Source organism: Haliotis rubra, unplaced genomic scaffold (genome assembly GCF_003918875.1).
Source record: "Haliotis rubra isolate DU_JTF1 unplaced genomic scaffold, ASM391887v1 Scf334, whole genome shotgun sequence".
NCBI classification, from domain to species: domain Eukaryota; kingdom Metazoa; phylum Mollusca; class Gastropoda; order Lepetellida; family Haliotidae; genus Haliotis; species Haliotis rubra.
The window spans coordinates 656856-677344 of record NW_025767007.1 but is presented as its reverse complement, the minus strand read 5'-3'; the positions used below and the strand labels follow the sequence as shown (position 1 = coordinate 677344).

General features: G+C 41.8%; 1 protein-coding gene across 1 annotated transcript in view; it reads left to right on the top strand.

The window, feature by feature from the left end:
* Positions 1 to 20489, top strand: part of LOC124284353 — a 166157-nt gene that overhangs the window by 55765 nt on the left and 89903 nt on the right. The window contains 19 exon segments of the mRNA XM_046720439.1: positions 42 to 234; positions 930 to 1112; positions 3714 to 3911; positions 4843 to 5056; positions 5335 to 5644; positions 5646 to 5685; positions 6224 to 6466; positions 7019 to 7162; positions 8392 to 8560; positions 8958 to 9133; positions 9928 to 10189; positions 10838 to 10961; positions 10963 to 11032; positions 11800 to 11886; positions 12627 to 12866; positions 14130 to 14291; positions 15452 to 15620; positions 16630 to 16808; positions 17397 to 17552. Coding sequence (XP_046576395.1) covers positions 42 to 234; positions 930 to 1112; positions 3714 to 3911; positions 4843 to 5056; positions 5335 to 5644; positions 5646 to 5685; positions 6224 to 6466; positions 7019 to 7162; positions 8392 to 8560; positions 8958 to 9133; positions 9928 to 10189; positions 10838 to 10961; positions 10963 to 11032; positions 11800 to 11886; positions 12627 to 12866; positions 14130 to 14291; positions 15452 to 15620; positions 16630 to 16808; positions 17397 to 17552 — 3319 coding nt within the window.

Sequence of the window (20489 nt, the reverse complement as noted above, 5' to 3'; positions counted from 1 at the left end):
CTCACTCACTCACTCACTCACTCATTCTCCTCCTTTTCCAGGAACCATGTCCAGAAGGAACATTCACAGATGTGACAGCCACCCCTGACCTGGCCAGCTGCAAGGTCTGCACCGTGGGCCACTTCTGCCAGCAGGCCACCAGCACCCCAGAGGTGTGTCCCCGGGGATACTACTGTGAGGCAGGGGCGGTCAAACCAGAGCCCTGCCCCATGGGAACTTACGGAAACCGGACAGGTGTGTTCTGTTGAAGTGTCATAGGCATCAAGGAGAGAGTGCATTGGGGTTGATTAGCAGTCACCACAGGTTTAAGCTTGAATATATCTGTTTCATGTTGACAACCTTGGTTGGTTGTGTTGTTTGTCATCCAGAAGTACCTGTGCCCCATTTCACAAAGTGACCTCTATGCTAAGGTGATCGTCAGTCCCATACTTTAACATAGACTTACATAGAATCATAGCTCTGAGATCACTTTCAGGAATAGGAACCTGAATTACACAGAAACAGTTTCTCTCTTTACATTTAGCACCAATTACAACATCTGGACTGGAGATGGAACACACCTTCTTTAGAAGCCTTTTTGGGAATCAATATTTTTCCTCCTTTGACTTCGAACACTTCAAATACTTAATCCAACCAGTCATAGATGGTAATGACATGCATTTTAAGAGAAAATAATATTCTTAAAATATCATGGAACTTTCTATTTATTACCATTGATCCTCGGAATCATTAAAACATTACCATTATTAGGATTAACAAACAACTGTGAAGAACTGGAGATTAACTGTTCTGAATGAACTAATGATGTACTACTTTCCACAGAACATTTATTCACAAGGAACTGATGATAAGTTATATAATATCTGGAAGTTTTTAATGCAGAATCCATTGGCAGGTGTCTGAGAATATATGTTAGATTCCATTACCAGGTCTTGGCCATATGGATAATTGCACACAGTGTGACCAGGGTTGGTACTGTGATGCCCCGGGTCTACTACAGCCCCGAGCTCCCTGTAACCCGGGATACATATGTGTGGGAGGGGCAACAACGGCCGAACCCACCGACGGAGTAACTGGAGAAGTGTGCCCGGCGGGAGGATTCTGTGTACTTGGTGAGCACATAAATAACATGGATTGGTGATGGTGGTAACCTTTTGGTTAAAAAGTGAAACTCTCTGGAGATCCACATCCGTTATAGTCTGGATTAGAATTGGTCTTCAGCAACCCATGCTTGTTGTAAGAGGTGACTAACAGAATCAGTTGGTCAGGCTCGCGGGACTTGGTTGGCGCATGCCATCGTACCTCATTTGATGTCAATCACTGGATTGTCTGGTCCAGACTTGATTATTTACAAACTGCTGCCATATAGCTGGGATATTGCTGAGTGCAGCATTAAACAAATAAACAAACAAACCCTGGAGATCCAGGTCAGATCCAGGTTCATATCACCACATATCTACTTGTAAGACTTTCATGTTATACCCATGGTGATTCAGGATTAATGGGGTGTTGTACAGTCTTCTATATAAAGAACAGTGTACCACTGCATGTATTTTCATAATTTGACATCACTGATTCAAAGATTGATTAGGCCAGACCAATTTTATTTCTTGTTTTATGGATCCGACGGTCGTATTTTTTCAAGAATAATAAGAAGAAAAAATGAATTTTCCCCGCTCAAAAATTAAAAAATTTATTGGCCAAAAAGGTAAATGTGTAAAAAAATGCTTTTAGATTGCTTTTTGTCCCATATATACTTTATATATTGCCAAAAGTAACATACTTTTAGTATTTGAAAGGAATATTACTTTGACTGGTGATTTTGATTTTGATTTTTTTCCCTCCTGCCTTGAGGTTTTCTGAGGACAAAATTCCGTAAAACAAGAAATGAAATTGGTCTGGCCTATATAAGGTGTTTTTTGTACAGTGAAACATTCTTAAAATGAAAAATACCAACACAATGTTGTATATATTTTTTTAAATCTGAGTGATGTGTTAGGTATTATGATATACCTTGAAATGGTTTGAAACCTTGATAAGCAGTCAATTAGATCATGTGAGTCATTTTGTTGACATGTTACCTTCGTGCCCATGTGTGTGTAGGTGTGCGTGTGTGTACATGTGCAAGAATACAAATCCGTGGCAGGCATGGAAATAGAATTAAAGACATTTCCTTATTTCAAAAAGAATACTGCTAATAACATGTAGCATAAATCTAAAGAACATGTTTCATTCCAAAGTTGTGTCCATCATTGAATCTAAAGAACATGTTTCATTCCAAAGTGAAGTGATTAAATAAGTGAAGTGATAAATATGAAGTTTGTATTTACCATTTTGAATGTTACCATTATCATGTCAGTCACTAATTTGAAGCCATAGCAACAGTTAAAACATGGTTGCCTATGACATTGGTACAGAAACAAGTCTTTGAAATCCAATTATGACTTGACCATCTCTGCTCTTTTGGATCCTGTTTTATTTATCATCCAAAACTGTGTTCCACAGGAGATATCGCTTGTGTGAGATCAAACGATATCTCCTAGGAGATATCGATTTGACAGATTTTGTACAATGCCTTGACAATGCTATGACGTCATGTACTTGATGACCTCACAATGCTATGACATCGCTGCACTGCAAGTCTAATGGCAGTACCGTGTTCAGAGATGTACATTTTTCATTGAAAATTAATGAAGAGTGATTTTGGATGATAAATAGAATCTCACCCTCGTGTCTTCTGATATCAAATATATCAACACTCATTGATAAAAGATAAGATATCCTCTGCAAGCCTCGGATATTTGTAACTTTAACAACTCGTGTTGATATAATTGATATCAGAAGACACTTGGGTGAGATTCTCTATGTATCAAAAGGAGGAAGCTCTTTGAATGATGGAATGTTTTTATTAATGAGTAAACATGATTTGAATGTGTTCATGAATGAATGTTGCTTATATATGCTTTTGAATTTAATCAACCTTTGTTTAGCTTTCTAAGCTTGGTCCATTCTTTAAAGAATAATAGATGGTCTTTATAGCTTTAGAATGCCTAATTGTATAAAAACATTTTCAACAGTAATTTTCATGACAGCATTGTTAATTAGACAAAATAGGTGCCAGATTAACAAGGTTTTAATTGTGTTTAAAACATTATAACTTTAAGGAACCATGCTAACATGTTTTGTTGATCTTGTGATTTCCAGTGGGTACATGTCAATGTATATTTTGAGAGGTTTCTCACGCTTTCTTGCACGCTTTCTTGCTTTCTTAATACATGCTAACATCTTTGTCAAGGCAGTACATAATAGACAAGTGCTTAAAGCATTGGCTCATCATGCCCGAGTCTCTGGTTTTATTTATGTAAATAGAATAAATGTGTGAAGTCAATTTCTTGCTGATATTTCTGGAATATTGCTAAGAGTATCGTAAATCCATACTCACTCCATCTTTGTATGCAATGTTTGAAAGCAAGAGTCATGGCTGGAAACTACACAGAGTTATCTCCCTTGAAGTGCAGTAGGGTGTTTGACTAGTTCTACAGTATTAATATTTCATGTCAAATAAAACCAGTGAACTTGTACTCGATCGGATCTTGGGTAGAGGCTGGAAAGTCATGGCTGGAAAGTACACATAGTTATGTCACTTAAAGTGCAGTACTTATACAGTATTAATATTTCATGTCATATAAAACCAGTGTGCTTGTACTCTTTAGGATCTTGGGTAGAAAAGCCATGTCCTGCTGGCACGTACAGTAACGTGACCGGTGCTGTCAACAACTATGACTGCCACGACTGTGACCCGGGTTACTACTGCTCTACTGCTGCTGGTGGCGCCCCCACTGGGCCCTGTGAGGGAGGATTCTTCTGCACTGGTCAAGCTACCAATTCCCGCCAACATGTGTCCCAGCCAGGTGAGATTATGTGTTAAAGCATGGTACATCTTACTTTAGTGTCAGTTTGATGTAAGGCTGTGATTGTTTCTGCAGGCATTTTTGGAAGGAATAGGTTTCAGTTTCTTCAAACTGAGATATCCGTATATACCACCCATATCTAGCTGTATACACCACCCCGGATACGTGTGTACATACCACCCATATCTAGCTGCATGCACCACCTTGATATATCTATCTGTATATACCACCCTGATATATCTGTTTATACCACCCACACCCAGCTGTAGACACCTCCTTGATATGTATGTATATACCCCCTATATCTAGCTGTATGCACCACTGTGATATGCCTGTATATACCCCCTATATCTAGCTGTATGCACTAGTGTGATATACCTGTATATACCCCTATATCTAGCTGTATGCACCAATGTGATATATCTGTATATACCCCCTATATCTAGCTGTATGCACCAGTGTGATATATCTGTATATACACCCCCTATATCTAGCTGTATGCACCAGTGTGATATACCTGTATATACCCCTATATCTAGCTGTATGCACCAGTGTGATATACCTGTATATACCCCCTATATCTAGCTGTATGCACCAGTGTGATATACCTGTATATACCCCCTATATCTAGCTGTATGCACCACTGTGATATACCTGTATATACCCCCTATATCTAGCTGTATGCACCACTGTGATATATCTGTATATACCTATATATCTATATACTGTATGCACCAGTGTGATATATCTGTATATACCCCTATATCTAGCTGTATGCACCACTGTGATATATCTGTATATACCCCTATATCTAGCTGTATGCACCAGTGTGATATATCTGTATATACCACCTATATCTAGCTGTATGCACCACTGTGATGTACCTGTATATACCACCCAGATGTGCAAATGCCATGTTGACATGTTGTAGGGTACTACTCCCTGAACGGCTCTGTGGCACAGACCGAGTGCCCCTTGGGGACATACCAGGACAAGAATGCATCGGCATCATGCATGGTGTGTGACCCTGGATTCTATTGCCCTGAAAAGAAGATGACGGAACAGTACCCCTGCCCTGCTGGCAAGTACTGTGGAAATGGCAGCATCGTGCCCCTCGACTGTCCCCCTGGCTATTTCTCCAATGCGTAAGATTCACTATTAATTTTCAGCCTTACTTTGAGATAATATGTTTACAGATTTGTCTTGCATATTTTTTGCAAGACATAATTGCAAAATTACTACAACACTTCCCCTTTTCATTGTTACTTTCCAAAGAGCAGATAATAAAAGCCCTTACGCAAAGACAGGTCTGTTTATGTGAAAATTTCTCACCGGCTTTGAGTATCTTCCTCTACCATCTTCTAACATACAGTATTCTAGCTTATGTTTCATCCAGGAGGTAAGACAAACACTATTGTTCCAGAACCCACCAGGACAGTATCGACGACTGCATCATCTGCCCCCGCGGCTACTACTGCCAGGACAGAGGCGCCACAGCACCAAAGGGGAAGTGCCTCGCAGGTCATATCTGTTTTGAAGGTGCCCTGGATGATGACCCTGTGTATAATAACGACACATCAGGCAACAAGACTCTCATCCTGTGGGGTGACACCTGTGAAGCTGGGTACTACTGTACAGAGGGTGTGGCCTTCATGATCCCCTGCCCCCGGGGCACCTACAACCCTGACCGCCAGGGCAGGTCAGAGGAACAAGCCTGTAAACCATGTGACCCGGGGGAAGTACTGCAACGGATCAGCCCTCATTGAACCAACAGGTTGGTAAATCTCGCATTGACAGACAGTTGGACCAGTTGTGATTCTGTGAAGTACTGGGACTAGGAAGCACTGCCAATATGCTTATGTTTACACTGTGTGAAGGACCATCTATAGGTACTGAGGGTTAACCAATATAGCATTTATACCGAATTATTCCATTGTTTGCAGAACGTGTACTGATGGTATACTAGTATGGTGGTTTAAGCAATAAACAAATGAACAAATAGAACCAATACATCATTTTCACCCCATTTTCGCAATTGTTGGCAGGACCTACTGCTATTACTATAGGTATACCAGTATGGCATTTATTCTCCACCTTTCCATTGTTTGGATGTCCAGGTTCAGATACTGTAGCTATACCAATATGGTACTTATACCCCATTCTTCCATTATCTACAGGACCATGTAGTGCTGGTACTGTAGGTATACCAGTATGGCATTTATACCCCACCTTTCCATTGTTTGGATGTCCAGGTCCAGATACTCTTGCTACAATAATATGGCACTAATACCCCATTCGTACATTATCTACAGGGCCATGTATTGCTGGATACTACTGTACCGGTGGTGCATGGATTCCTGACCCCATCGACTCCAGTGTCTCCAACGACACCGGTGCCATCTGCCCTATGCATCACATCTGCCTGGAGGATTCAGACCAGCCCAAGCAGTGCCCCATTGGCTACTTCGCTAACAACACTGGGCTCTCTGCATGTGAGCTGTGTCTGGCAGGGTTCATCTGTCTGCCAGGGGAAGCGCCAAGAGTCTGTCAGCAAGGTAGGTTTGTGGAGCTGCCAGAATGTCATCTCTGATTATTTTCTGTTTTCATATTTATGTAGAACCAACTTTCTTTGATATATTCTAGACTGTTATACACACATGATGCCCTTCAGTTATTGGTCATTTCATACTTTTATTACAATTTATTTCGTAAGAAGGAAATCTGAATGTTGGTATTCTACATAAAGGTAATGCAATCCAAGCCAGAGATAAATTGAATTTTGATTTTAAAATATTGTAACTGAGGACATTTTGGAAAAAGTGAATACTTGTTAATCTGAACAGAACTGTTGTATGAATTTATCTGAATAAACATAATAAAAAGAATGAGGTAAAGTTCCTTTGGATGTGTAGAGACAATGAAAAAGAGATGTGTTTGGCTGGTGCTGTCTAAAGTAATATGGGTTATTGATATTCAGTTGTCATTTGTCAGATCTGCATTGTCTGTATTTGGATGTATTACAAGCACAGTCAGGATCATCCTCAGCAAACAGGGGCATACCCAGTAGATATTCATGTACTGACCTTGCTCTTGATCTCCCTCCCTAGGTTTATACTGTATTGCCAGTACAGCAAGCATCCCCACCAAGCAGGGGACTCCGTGTCCGATTGGGACATACGGGAAGAACGATGGTCTGGAGGCAGAAGCAAACTGTACATTGTGTGATGCAGGACACTACTGTGCTTCCGAAGGTGTGTACAACTGATTTCAGAGTGTTACCTTTTAGGGGTGGGTATTGCAGAGAATATTCATATTGCGATATATTGCGATGCGAAAGCATATATTGCGATATGTATTGCAATATATTGCAAGAATGTTTTTAAAACAAAAAGCTGCTTATGATCGAGTTAAAACACAACAAAATCACTATGCTTGATTAAGCTTTAATAAAAACTTGTAATCATGAGGAAACAAGTAAAAGAACGATTTAACATCATCACAGTGGTTACCAGTTTGAACTTGTTGCTCCACTCTCAAAAAAGCCCTGAGATTTAAAACATTCAGATCCAAAACATTGCGAAACATTTTAACAAAAATTAAGAACACACCTTCAAACCAAACTTAACTTCCAGATTTCCGAGTGTTGCGATGTTTTCAGAATGCATGTCGAAATACCGGTTTTCGATCAGCGTATCGCAAAACATATCGATTTCATGTCTGAACCGGTAAATCGGTTATATTGCGCAGCCCTATTACCTTTGTTCAACATGGGATTCAGAATTCTAAAATAAGTCCTGATGACATGTATGAAGTTCCAGGCATAAAATGCAATGTTGAATTTGGTGATGCATGTTTAACAGACTGATGAGTAATAATTGTGACTTTGTAACTATTCATTAAATTTGTGATCAAACCGTGAAATTTTGTGTGCTTACCTTTGGAACTTGTTTGTATTGAGTCTTCATCGAAACCATGCATTTGCGTGTCTAGACACATAAAATCAACATTGTCCCAGTATTAACCACTGTGTTAACGTATGTTGCCTTTGCCCATAATATTTCCTCCATGAAGCCATATTGTCCTTGTACACATTCACATGTTGCTTTGGACCGCCTCCATGGTGTAGTGGTTAGAGCGTCCGCCCAGAGAGCGGAAGGTCGTGGGTTCGATCCCCGACCGCGTCATACCAAAAGACGTTAAAATATGGTACTTGTTGGTCCCTGCCTGGCGCTCGGCATTAATGGGTACAACAAGGACTGGTCGGCTCGGAGTCAGTATAATGTGTCTGAGTGGGGTTATTCATGCTTCACTGCGGCATGGTATCTCATTGGGCTGGCACTATAAAACCAGCTTAAGTCTGGGCTAGTACAAGCAGCCGCACATACACATACACACGCATGCACGTCGTCATATGAGCGAAATATTCTCAAGTACGAGGTTAAACCCAATTTCACCTCACCTCACATGTTGCTTTACTCAGGGTTGACAAATGCTACTGGGATGATATTTGCTGGATACTGGTCAATCATCGGATCATCAACACCAACGCCAGAAGATACTGATAATGAGAACAGGGGGCGCTGTCCCAAAGGCTTTTACTGCCCAGAAGGAAGTATCTCCCCTACAGCGTGTCCACGGGGAAGGCTTGGGTAAATAGTCAATTGTGATATCAGTACAAAAATCTGACTTCTGTCGAATATCAGATGAATTATAGTTAGTTGTGTTTCATGTTGCTTTGAACAGTGTGTACATTTCATGACAGCAGAAAGCCTCCTTGTCTAGTGGGACAGTGGGGTAGCCCTGTGGTTAAAGCATTCGCTTGTCGCGCCCAAGACCAGGGTTTGATTCCCCCGTGGTTACAATATGTTAAGCCCATTTCTGGTGTTCCCTGCCATGATATTGCTCAAATATTGCTAAAAGCAACGTAAAACTAAACTCACTTACTCACCCTGGTGATACTGTTAATTTGTCATTAACTTTCAAATGTACCATTGGTCATGATACATAAGGAAGTCTGATCATCAGAGGTATTTTCTATATTTCCAGTAAATTTACCCGCAAGACGAAGGAGGACGAGTGTGAGCTGTGTGACCCTGGGTTCTACTGCCCCTACTACAACATGACTGAGACGACTTTGCAGTGTAGTCCAGGCCACTACTGTAGCATCGGGTCCCCGGAACCATCACCCATCAACCAGACCTACGGAGACATCTGTCCCACAGGTGAGCACAGAATGTCACACAAATCAAATATCAGTAGACATAGGGGTGGTGTGGTAGCCTAGTGGTTAAAGCATTCACTCATCAACCCGAAGAACCTGATTCCCAACATGGGTACAATGTGTGAAGTCCATTTATGGTTGAGTTATTTCCAGAACCATCACCAATCAACTATACCTACAGAGACATCTGTCCCACAGGTGAGCAGTGAATGTCACACAAATCAAATATCAGTAGACTTGGGGGGTGGGTGTAGCCTAGTGGTTAAGTGTTTGCTCGTCACGCCGAAGATCTGGATTCGCTTCCCCATGTGGTTACAAAGTGTGAAGCCCATTTCTGGCCCCCTTGCTGTGATATTGCTGGAATATTGCTATAAGCAGCATAAAACTAAACTCACTCGCTCACCCAGTAGAGTTAGGATAGCTACGTGGTTGAGTCACATTTTCAGTCTTTGAATCTGATCTTGTGATGTTCCTCAATATGAGATAGTTAAACCATACTCTTTCTTATGTCTATATTTGTTGGTCAAATTGTATTGGTAAATACTTTTGATGCATCTCCAGCTAAAATGTCCCATCATGGAAACAATCTATCACGTAAATGTATTTGTGCCTAATACTCTTATTTTTATCTTGTACCCTTATATATTTAGTTCGAATTTTGCCAATAATGACAATTTGGTTCAATTTTGAGGCAAATTCAGTTGGGGGACAATTCTGTCAAAACAAAGGTGAGGTCATGTCATATAATCAAGGTCATGACTACCCTACTTATATGGACGATACTGTGTTGGCCAGGATACAAGTGTCCAGCAGGATCAAGTGTCCCAACTGCATGCGATGCTGGAACTTACTCCAATGAGACGGGCCGTTCTGCCTGCCTTGACTGTCCAGCTGGTTACTACTGCCCCGTCAACACCAGCAACCCCTTCCTGTGTCCCGAGGGCTATTGGTGTGGACCCAAGTACCAGTCGGCCTTCCAGACACCTTGTCTGGAAGGAACCTACAACAACGCCACAGGAATGAGTGCAGCTTCAAATTGCCTTCACTGTCTGCCAGGGTAATTCTCTCCTCTTGTACAATGCTAACAAGATATATTCACATATACTTAGCAGTGACTTAGTAGTAAGGTTGAACAGTGTTATGGTAGTAGGGTAAATAAATGCCCTTTCTCTTCACTGATATTACCAATTTGCACATACATGATGTCATTTATGCTGCTGTGATATTATGTAACAACATTTCCTTGAGCAAGAAAATGTTTAGTTTTCTTGATGGTTTTTTTTTTTTCGTTTCATGCCGCATTCAGTATTCCAGCTACTAGTATATGGCGGTGGTCTGTAAATAGTCGAGTCAGGACTAGACAATCCAGTACTCAACAACATGAGCATCAATTACACAGTTGGGATACGATAACATGTGTCAACCAAGTCAGTGAGCCTGACCACCCAATCCCGTCTTACGACAAGCATGGGTTGCTGAAGACCAATTCTGAACCAGATTTCTTGAAACCAAGCCAACCAACCCCAAACCAACCAAAAAAAAACCCAACCTCCTTCCCACCCCCCCCCCCATGTCATAGCTAAATGTCAGTATACACTGCATGTATACTCCACAAGTTCAGATATGATTAACTGGATGTTTATGCCACATTCCCCTGTCCCAAGTTTGGTTTCAATACCAAGTTACCTCTATGTATATGCCGCAGGTTCTACTGTGCCTCCCAGGGTTTGGCTGTACCGACGGATGAGTGTGACCCAGGCTGGTACTGCAGTGGTCGAGCCAAGTCTGCTCAGCCAGCTACAATTGTTGAAGGCGGACAGTGTACCCAGGGGGCACTTCTGTCCACGAGGGAGTTCTCTTGAGAACCCTTGCACACCGGGGATGTACTGTGACAATGTGGGTGAGTACAGGAACATTTGGCAGGGATCTTATTTCTGTTTTCAGTTGTTTATATGAAGATGTATATTCTTTGCTTGATAACTTCATACGGACTTGTGGGGCGGTGGGGTAGCTTAGTGGTTAATGTATTTGCTCGTCATGCTGAAGGCCCAGGTTTGATTCCCCACATGGGTGAAGCCCATTTCCGGTGTCCCCTGCCATGAATATTGCTGAAAGCGACGTAAGACCCAACTCACTCATTCATTCACTCATTCACTCACTCACTCTGAACAGGGGTGGAAATAACTTTAAAATTGCTAGTGTACTCTGGTACAGTGGCACATGTAAAATCACTTGCCCTGATAATTTTTCCACTATACCGGGCCATTTTCTTGTTGATATTTTAATATAAACAATATAATTAACATTGGAAAGTCAACTGGACACCGGTACAGTGTGATATACAAATTTGCTTGCCCGACAGAAAAAAACACTGGACTCGGACGTCGGGCAATGGGTTATTTCCACCCCTGCTGAATTGAGTGATATATGCTAAGATAACATTCTTATTTGTAAACCTTACCTCACTGGTGATATGTGTTTGGCAGCAGGTACATTGCTGATATATGTTCAGTCAGTGCCTTGTAAACTTATAGGCATTTATGATGGAAAGTGGCACTGGTTGTTTTGGTACTAAGACTTACCAGAGGAAAAAACAAGGCAAACCAGTTACAGCATGACCAGTTTACTAGATGAAGTCACTTAAGTGTTATGTATTGTATCTTACAGAGTTGTCTGCTCCAACTGGCAACTGCAGTGAAGGCTACTATTGTTCCGGAGGTTCTCCAACACCCACACCGGTTGGACAGAGCTATGGTGAGATTTACATCCAGAGTTGTTGCATCACCGATCTGTTAGGCACAGATCTCTTTTGAAAAAAAAATCCTTGATGGTTAGGAAGAGTTAATGGTTGTTATCAGGAAAGGTCATTAACATTCTCACTTTCACTCCTTAACCAAATGTTGTGTTGGTTTTCCTCAATACGAGGTTGACTCAAAGATTTTCTTATCACAATGGGCACAATGTGTGAAGCCCATTTCTGGTGTCCCCCACCTTAATGTTGCTGGAATATTGCTACAAGCGGCGTAAAACCAACTCAGTCAGTCAGTCTTATCAAGATGAAAAGTGAGCAACAGGTTGTCAAGGTACATGCTGCGGCTGGCTCTACATCATGATAATCTTTATAACTCAATGCTATGCTGATTTAACTTCTTAACCCAACATATCATTTATTGTCCTCAAAACAAAACTGAGGGGACTTATAAATATTGACCAAAAAATAATCTTTTCTAACGAAAAGTTTGAGGTTCTGGTTGTAAAGGTAGTGTAGGTAAAGGCAGTAATTTTAGTTTCTGTAACTCAAAACTATGTGAATTATTTCTTTGATATCCAATGCATGTGTGGCAGACAATCCACGTATTCAACATGGACAATCTGTGCTATAACCTTTTATTTGATTATCATTTATGTGAATGGCATTAAATACTTCTAACTGAATGAAGAAGTTGTTGATTATTTGTCCATCTTAACATTTTTAACTCTTACCATGTTTTCAGGTGACCTGTGCCCTCTTGGTCAATTCTGCCATGATGGAAGCGCCAACGGCACATTCTGTCCTCCAGGAACATACCTCAACACAACAGGGTCAAGGTCAGAGAGTGACTGTATCACATGTCTACAAGGCTTCTACTGTGCAGGCTACGGCAACGTTGACGCTGACACAAAGTGTGACGCAGGGTACTACTGCCCTGCTGGCATGAACATCTCTAACCCTGCTGAGTACACATGTCCTCAAGGTAAGCCCTGGTTAGATTTTGTCAAGGTGCCTTTGAGAAGTTTTAGGCTGTATTGTCTTGAGTTGACTGTATACATCACATCACTTCATCATTTGCATTTGCAAAGTGTGAAGCCCATTTCTGGTGTCCTCCGCCGTGATATTGCTGGAATATTGCTAAAAGCGGCGAAAACCATACTCACTCACTCAGTCTTATCAAGATAAAAGTGAGCAACAGGTTGTCAAGGTACACATGCTGCGGGTTGGCTCTACATCATGATAATCTTTATAACTCAATGCTATGCTGATTTAACTTCTTAACCCAACATATCATTTATTGTCCTCAAAACAAAACTGAGGGGACTTATAAATATTGACCAAAAAATAATCTTTTCTAACGAAAAGTTTGAGGTTCTGGTTGTAAAGGTAGTGTAGGTAAAGGCAGTAATTTTAGTTTCTGTAACTCAAAACTATGTGAATTATTTCTTTGATATCCAATGCATGTGTGGCAGACAATCCACGTATTCAACATGGACAATCTGTGCTATAACCTTTTATTTGATTATCATTTATGTGAATGGCATTAAATACTTCTAACTGAATGAAGAAGTTGTTGATTATTTGTCCATCTTAACATTTTTAACTCTTACCATGTTTTCAGGTGACCTGTGCCCTCTTGGTCAATTCTGCCATGATGGAAGCCAACGCACATTCTGTCCTCCAGGAACATATCTCAACACAACAGGGTCAAGGTCAGAGAGTGACTGTATCACATGTCTACAAGGCTTCTACTGTGCAGGCTACGGCAACGTTGACGCTGACACAAAGTGTGACGCAGGGTACTACTGCCCTGCTGGCATGAACATCTCTAACCCTGCTGAATACACATGTCCTCAAGGTAAGCCCTGGTTAGATTTTGTCAAGGTGCCTTTGAGAAGTTTTAGGCTGTATTGTCTTGAGTTGACTGTATACATCACATCACTTCATCATTTGCATTTGCAAAGTGTGAAGCCCATTTCTGGTGTCCTCCGCCGTGATATTGCTGGAATATTGCTAAAAGCGGCATAAAACCATACTCACTCACTCACTCACTCATTTGCATTTGCATTGAGGCAAGATGGAACTTAAATGGAAAGGTACCAGAAAGATGGACCAAGAGGGCTGAACTGTCAATTGACGGTACAAAGACACTTCCTAATACGAATGCCAGAAACCTATGATGGTTTAAAATCTTGGTCTCAGGTCTGTCAACTCAATATCTGTGTATAAAATTGTGTTCTCTTAGGTCACTACTGTCCGGAAGGCAGCCATGAGGCAGTGCGCTGTTCCAGCGGAACCTACCAAGATGAAGTCGGCCAAGGACAGTGTAAGCCGTGCCCAGCAGGATTCTTCTGTGACAACACTATGGACCCCGTTGTCCTCTACAACAGCACCTACTGTCCAATGGGTAAGAGTTTCTCAGCCTCTATGAATGTATTGTATACTGTGGCCAACAGAATTATGTGTGGCCAACAGAGTCGCGCAAAAAGTATTCGGACACTTGACATAATTTCCATAGACTTACATGTTGATTTAGTGTAGCATAAACAATTTTCATGAATTTAATTTTTGTAAGATTCAAGTCAAATTTTGTACATTTGTGAGGAATCATTTCACGTACAATCACATAATTTCTGTTTAATTTTCCATTGCTTATTTATCGAATGGCAACAATTTAATCAACATGTGGACAGTGCCATGAACTCCTTTGACATTGCGGCCTATGGGATTGTGCATTGTGGAACCATACATAAGTTGATAAATGTGATGTCATTAGTTAAATAGTGGTCGGAAAATTGAACTGAAATTATGTGCACAGGGCAGAGATGATTTCAAATTTGCCTGTCAAATTTAACAAAGATCCATCCCAAACATCACTTCATGAGAATTATTTATCCTACACTGAAATAACATGTAAGTCTATGGAAATTATGTCAAGTGTCCGAATACTTTTTGCACAGGTCTGTAATTGTCAAAGAAGGTAAGGTATACATTTTTTCAAACTGATTTTTCAGTAGAGCTTCTTGTGTAAAATAAAGTGTTCACTTGCAACATTGATCATAGAAATGTGATGCAAATGTGACCACCACGCTCAGCTGATCAATACATTCATAGGCATTTGGAGATTATTTTGAAATCCCCAGAACGCGTTTTGCGGGGGGTATTTATATGGACTCCGTCCGTCCATCGTCCGTCCTTCCATCCGTGTGCACATTTGTCTTTTCCGGAGCAGAACTCTAAAACCGTTCAATATTTCTTCACCAAACTTGGCACATAGATAGATCTGGTGGTGTACTGGTGCCACTTGGTAGTTTTGGAATTCTGAATAAAATATTTTTGGCATTTCCTTTGCAACAAGTTTGACTTAGACTGAAATTGGTGATAGTGCTCCATTCTGGAGCAGAACTTTAAAAACCTTTCAATACTCTCCTTCCACTTTTCTATATACACACCTAAATATTTGACGTAATCATAACTCGTAGACATAATCATGAAGAGTATCTTGCCATTGCAGGGGATATTGATGACTTTGTCTTCTTGTTATAATATTGATACTTGCCTCCTCAGGATACTTCTGTCCAGCTGAAACCAAGTATGCCGTGGAACACCCATGTCCCCTGGGGACATTCAGCAACCACACGGGTCTGCAGGAGGAGGCAGATTGTGTCCCTTGTCCCGGAGGCTACTACTGTGATATGGCTGCCCAGACCACCTTTACCAGCATCTGCCAGGCAGGGTGAGTTCCACCAGCAGACATGCTGAAAGAATAACATTGAAGCTGCAAGGAAATACAGATTATGTGTCATTAGTGAATTAGTGCTTGTTATATGTTGGAAATTTCAACATGACTTTTTGTGAATTAAATCCTTTTTGTTTTGGGGCATTGGGCTAGCCTTGTAGTTAAAACGTTTGTTATGCTGAAGGCCCTGGTTCAATTCCTCACATGGGTACAACTTGAGAAGCCCATTTCTGATGCCCCCTGCTGTGATATTGCTGGACTATTGCTAAAAGTGGTGTCAAGCCAAACTCACCCATTCACTCACTCACAATTAGGGGTGGGTATTGCAGAGAATTTTCATATTGCGATATATTGCGATGCAGAAGCATAAATTGCGATATGTATTGCAATATATTGCAAGGATTAATTTTTTAACAAAAACTACTTATAATCGAGTTAATGCTTGATTATAAAGCAAAAACACAACAAAATCACTATGATTGATTAACCTTTTATAAAAACTTTTAATCATGACAAAATATAAATGTAAGTAACATTTGGCAGTAATGAAACAGGGAAAAGAACAATTAAAAAAACGGAAATATCCCAAGATTTCCGAGTGTTACGAAGTTTTCCGAAGGCATGTAAAAAAACGGTTTTCGATCAGCGTATCGCAATACGTATCGATTTCATGTCTGAACCGGTAAATACCGGTAAACCGGTTATATTGCGCAGCCCTACTCACAATCCTTTGTGTTTAGTAATCCTAACCACACTCACTTGCTTGATAACGGTGTTAACATCAACACCAAAATATTGCATCTATTGCAATAAGGAAGTTATGGGTACAATGTGTGAAGCCCATTTCTGGTGTCGCCCGCTGTGATGTTGCTGGAATATTGCTAAAAGCGGCGTAAAACCAAACTCAGTCAGTCAGTCATAGGTCATGATGATTTTTCTAAAAGCAGTGTTGGATGTTTCTCAGTCAGTCAGTCATGCTCATTACCTCGATGTCCTCTTTCTTCAGTTACTACTGCCGTCAGTTCGCCAAATCAGGCACACCCTCCCAGGGCTACGATGCAGACCAGTGTCCTGTGGGTCACTACTGCCCACAACAAACATCCGAGCCCCAGAAATGTCCGCTAGGGTCCTACTCTAATGCTGTCAAGCTGACATCTGTGGATGAATGCCTCAACTGCACTGCAGGTGAGATGTCAGACCATGGTAGACATCTATCTTGGTGGTCATCATAGTGGCCAGCTGGGGTCAGCTTGCATGTTCTTTATTGACAACTGTGCGATAACATTAACTATTAAATATGCAAGTTGTTATTCTAATTTTCAGAGTTAAGATTTGATGTTGTATAAATGTTGTTAGTGCTTATTTGTGGTAGATTGTTATGATGTTGTATAAACTTGTAACAGTTTTATGTGTGGTTTAATGCATCGTTTACACAACGAAACAGTGGCAAGAAGTGGTATTAGACCTATCAATGCAAATAAATAAAACCATGTATATCCATCGTGATACTGGTCTACTAAATGTATCTTGCCGACATGCTTTAGTCAACTGTTGTCAAAGAAATAATACTAGGAGAAAACAGCTATTTGATTACGATGAGGTTATCTTGCACTGTGTCATATAACTTTCATTGACACCTTAACAATGTGCAACATTTTGCTTCATTGTGGGGGGCAAGAGATTGTCTCACTGAAACTGTATTGAATATATATTTATATCCATCCTCCAGATGTTGTATAAATATCTCTGCATTACTCTTTCTGTCTATTGCAGGTTACTACTGTGGTGAACTGAATGCAACAGCAATAAGTGGTCCATGTGAGGCTGGCTACTATTGTCCCAATCGATCCTCCAGCTCCCAGGAAAACATTTGTCCTCCTGGCTACTACTGTCCAGCCGTCAGTGAAGTACCTTTACCATGTCCTAAAGGTCAGTAGTATCGCCATGTCCCTAAGACAGCATCCATGTAACGGAGAAATCAGGGGCTTCACCATGTCCTAAAGTCTGTAGCATCACCATGTCCCTAAGACAGCATCCATGTAACGGAAAAATCAGGGGCTTCACCGTGTCCTAAAGTCTGTAGCATCACTCTGTCCCTAAGATAGCATCCCTGTAACGGAAAAATCACGGGCTTCACCATGTCCTAAAGTCTATAGCATCACTATGTCCCTAAGATAGCATCCCTGTAACGGAAAAATCAGGGGCTTCACCGTGTCCTAAAGTCTGTAGCATCACCATGTCCCTAAGACAGCATCCATGTAATGGAAAAATCAGGGGCTTCACTGTGTCCTAAAATCTGCAGCATCACCATATCATAAAGGGGGCATCACTATGTCATAAAGGTCTTTATCATACTCCGAATCAGTCTCACCATGATTGATAATTAACAGCTACACTGAGGATTACTTAAGGGGTAAACTATCAAAAATTTATCTGTTTTTCACCTTTGCGTTTCTCCTGAAGTGTCATTGCTGAAAGATCCATGTGTCTGCTGTTGCCTGCACCTTTCCTTACTTTAATGGTGGGGTGGCCCAGTGGTTAAAGTGTTCGCTCGTCACGCCTGGGTTCAATTTCCCACATGGGTACAATGTGTGAAGCCCATTTCTGGTGTCCCCCACCGTGATACTGCTGAAATATTGCTAAAAGCTGTTTTAAACCCAACTCACTCACTCACTGTAATTTAGTGAATACATTTAGGAAACCTGGTGGATTTTGGGTGATTCTTGATCGATTGGCAACCCAGATACAGCTGTGTCTTCTCTCCACCAAGAACTCACTTTAATCCTGGCTGGTATAATACTGGTAGTTACAATCTGGTGACAGGGTCACTCATCCATTCCTGTATTTGTACAGTGGCAACCCACAGCATTGCATTATCTGAATCATGATTACTCTGTCATGAGAAGTGATTTATTTTTCCTTATCCTGACTCATGCTTATTGCTTGTCTCCTTCCTCTTGCGAACGTTAGTGGAACACTTGTATCTGCTATTGAAGCTCCCTTCAATAAAAAACAGACGTAAAATCACTACTCCCAAGAGTTATCTCTTTAGCTGTTTAGGCGGGAAACTGTGGCGCCAACTCTTCGCCCTAGTGAGCGGTTGAGAGAGCACATGTGTCTCCTATACAGCACTATATCCTTTTATTACTAAGTTATTATCCTCTATTCTACTTTTATAGAGGTTTGGTTAGTATCCTTCAACAATATGGTTTGAAATTGAGTCGTATTTAGCACTGTTTATTCACGGTTTTGTCCGTGTTTGTTCAGTTGTTTACATTTCATGAAACCTGTTTTCGTTGTAGACTTCGGTTCTCTGCTGCTGACCCGCATCAACTGTGCCCTAGCTGCACTAAGACATGTTTTTCCAGCTCGCGCTGCATTCATTGCCAGCATTTAACTAATTTTGCATTTAATAAATAATTTCTTTGCGTCCTTAGAGGTACTGCAGACAGGTCGAGACGGCTTTGTCAATCATAGATACGCCGGCTGAGTCCCTCTCGAGTCAACTGATGTCTGACGACCCCCTTTCCGTCTTGTGATGCGTCGGAGAATTCCTCGGGGGACGGGCGTAGTACGTTGTCCGCCACCTCCAAGTAGAGGCCTGCTATTCCGGACATCCAGTCGTCGCAGCCTAAGAAGAAGATGCCATCCTCTACCCAGAGAAGACTACGCATCCCGAGGATGACGACCATCTATACGGGGAAGTCAGCGCAGACTACAAGGACTTTCTCGGCCGAGATTGTCCCGATGGCGGAACAGGGACTCTATGATGAGCAGCCGCTCGTCATCCCAGAGAAACATCACCGCAAGCAGAGGCCAGTCTCACTTCAGCGCAGCTGTCTACGCAGTCCGAGGTATCTACACTGACGGCAGATGAGTGATCCCTGGACCATATCGCTACCAACGCAGAGAGGGCAGCTCATCTATCACCGCAAACATTCAACCCAGGGGTCTTCATGCAGCAGTTTCCCAATAGATCATAGAGATGATGGAAAGGCGCTTCGCACTGGAGAGGGCATCGCATGTTCAACAACCAGCCCGCAGAGAGGACCCGAGCCTTCGCGAAGGTTCCAACGCAGACGACGCTTCGGAGAGGCCCTCCACCAATGTGACGTCTGAGAACAGATCTACGCTTCAGGAGGTCAACCAGCCTGTGCGAAGGACGACTCACCCATCCCCAGATGCGGACTCAGATGATCAGCATTCGCGAAGGTACTCGCGAAGGACGACTCATCCATCCCCAGATACGGACTCAGACGATCAGCATTCGCAAAGGTACAGAACGCTACATGCCATCAACACGCCTGCGCGGAGGCATTTTCGCGCAGGCCATTTACAACGCAGAGACACCGCAGTACTTAGATTCTCAACAGAACGCTACATGTCATCTGCAACCTGCGGGCCGGACGGCGCTATCTTCAGAGACCGTCAACAGATGATGAGCCTAATAAAGGATCTTCAGGCTGACTACCTACATCAAGGGCATCAACAACGCCTCACAGATCATCACGGGAATGACGACTTAGGAATATATTGTCAGGAAGGCAATCCCGGACTACAAGGTGATCACCTACATGCAAGGCGCCATACAGACACACCACGCCAACCGCCACGCAGATCGCTACGCAGATCTTCAAGGTTATTCAACCAGGACACGAGGGCGGACTGGACCTAGCGTCACCCTAGAAGGGCAAGATCTTCGTCGGCACACAGACTGAAGGACATATAATAAAGTTCAAGAGGGGTACTCTTATCCGAATTCATCACCGGCTCGGATCTTCAGACTGAATCCAGGATGGGATTCACATAGATTGATATATCTACATTAGAAGACTCATGGCCATTTACAGATCTTCACTTCCGTAC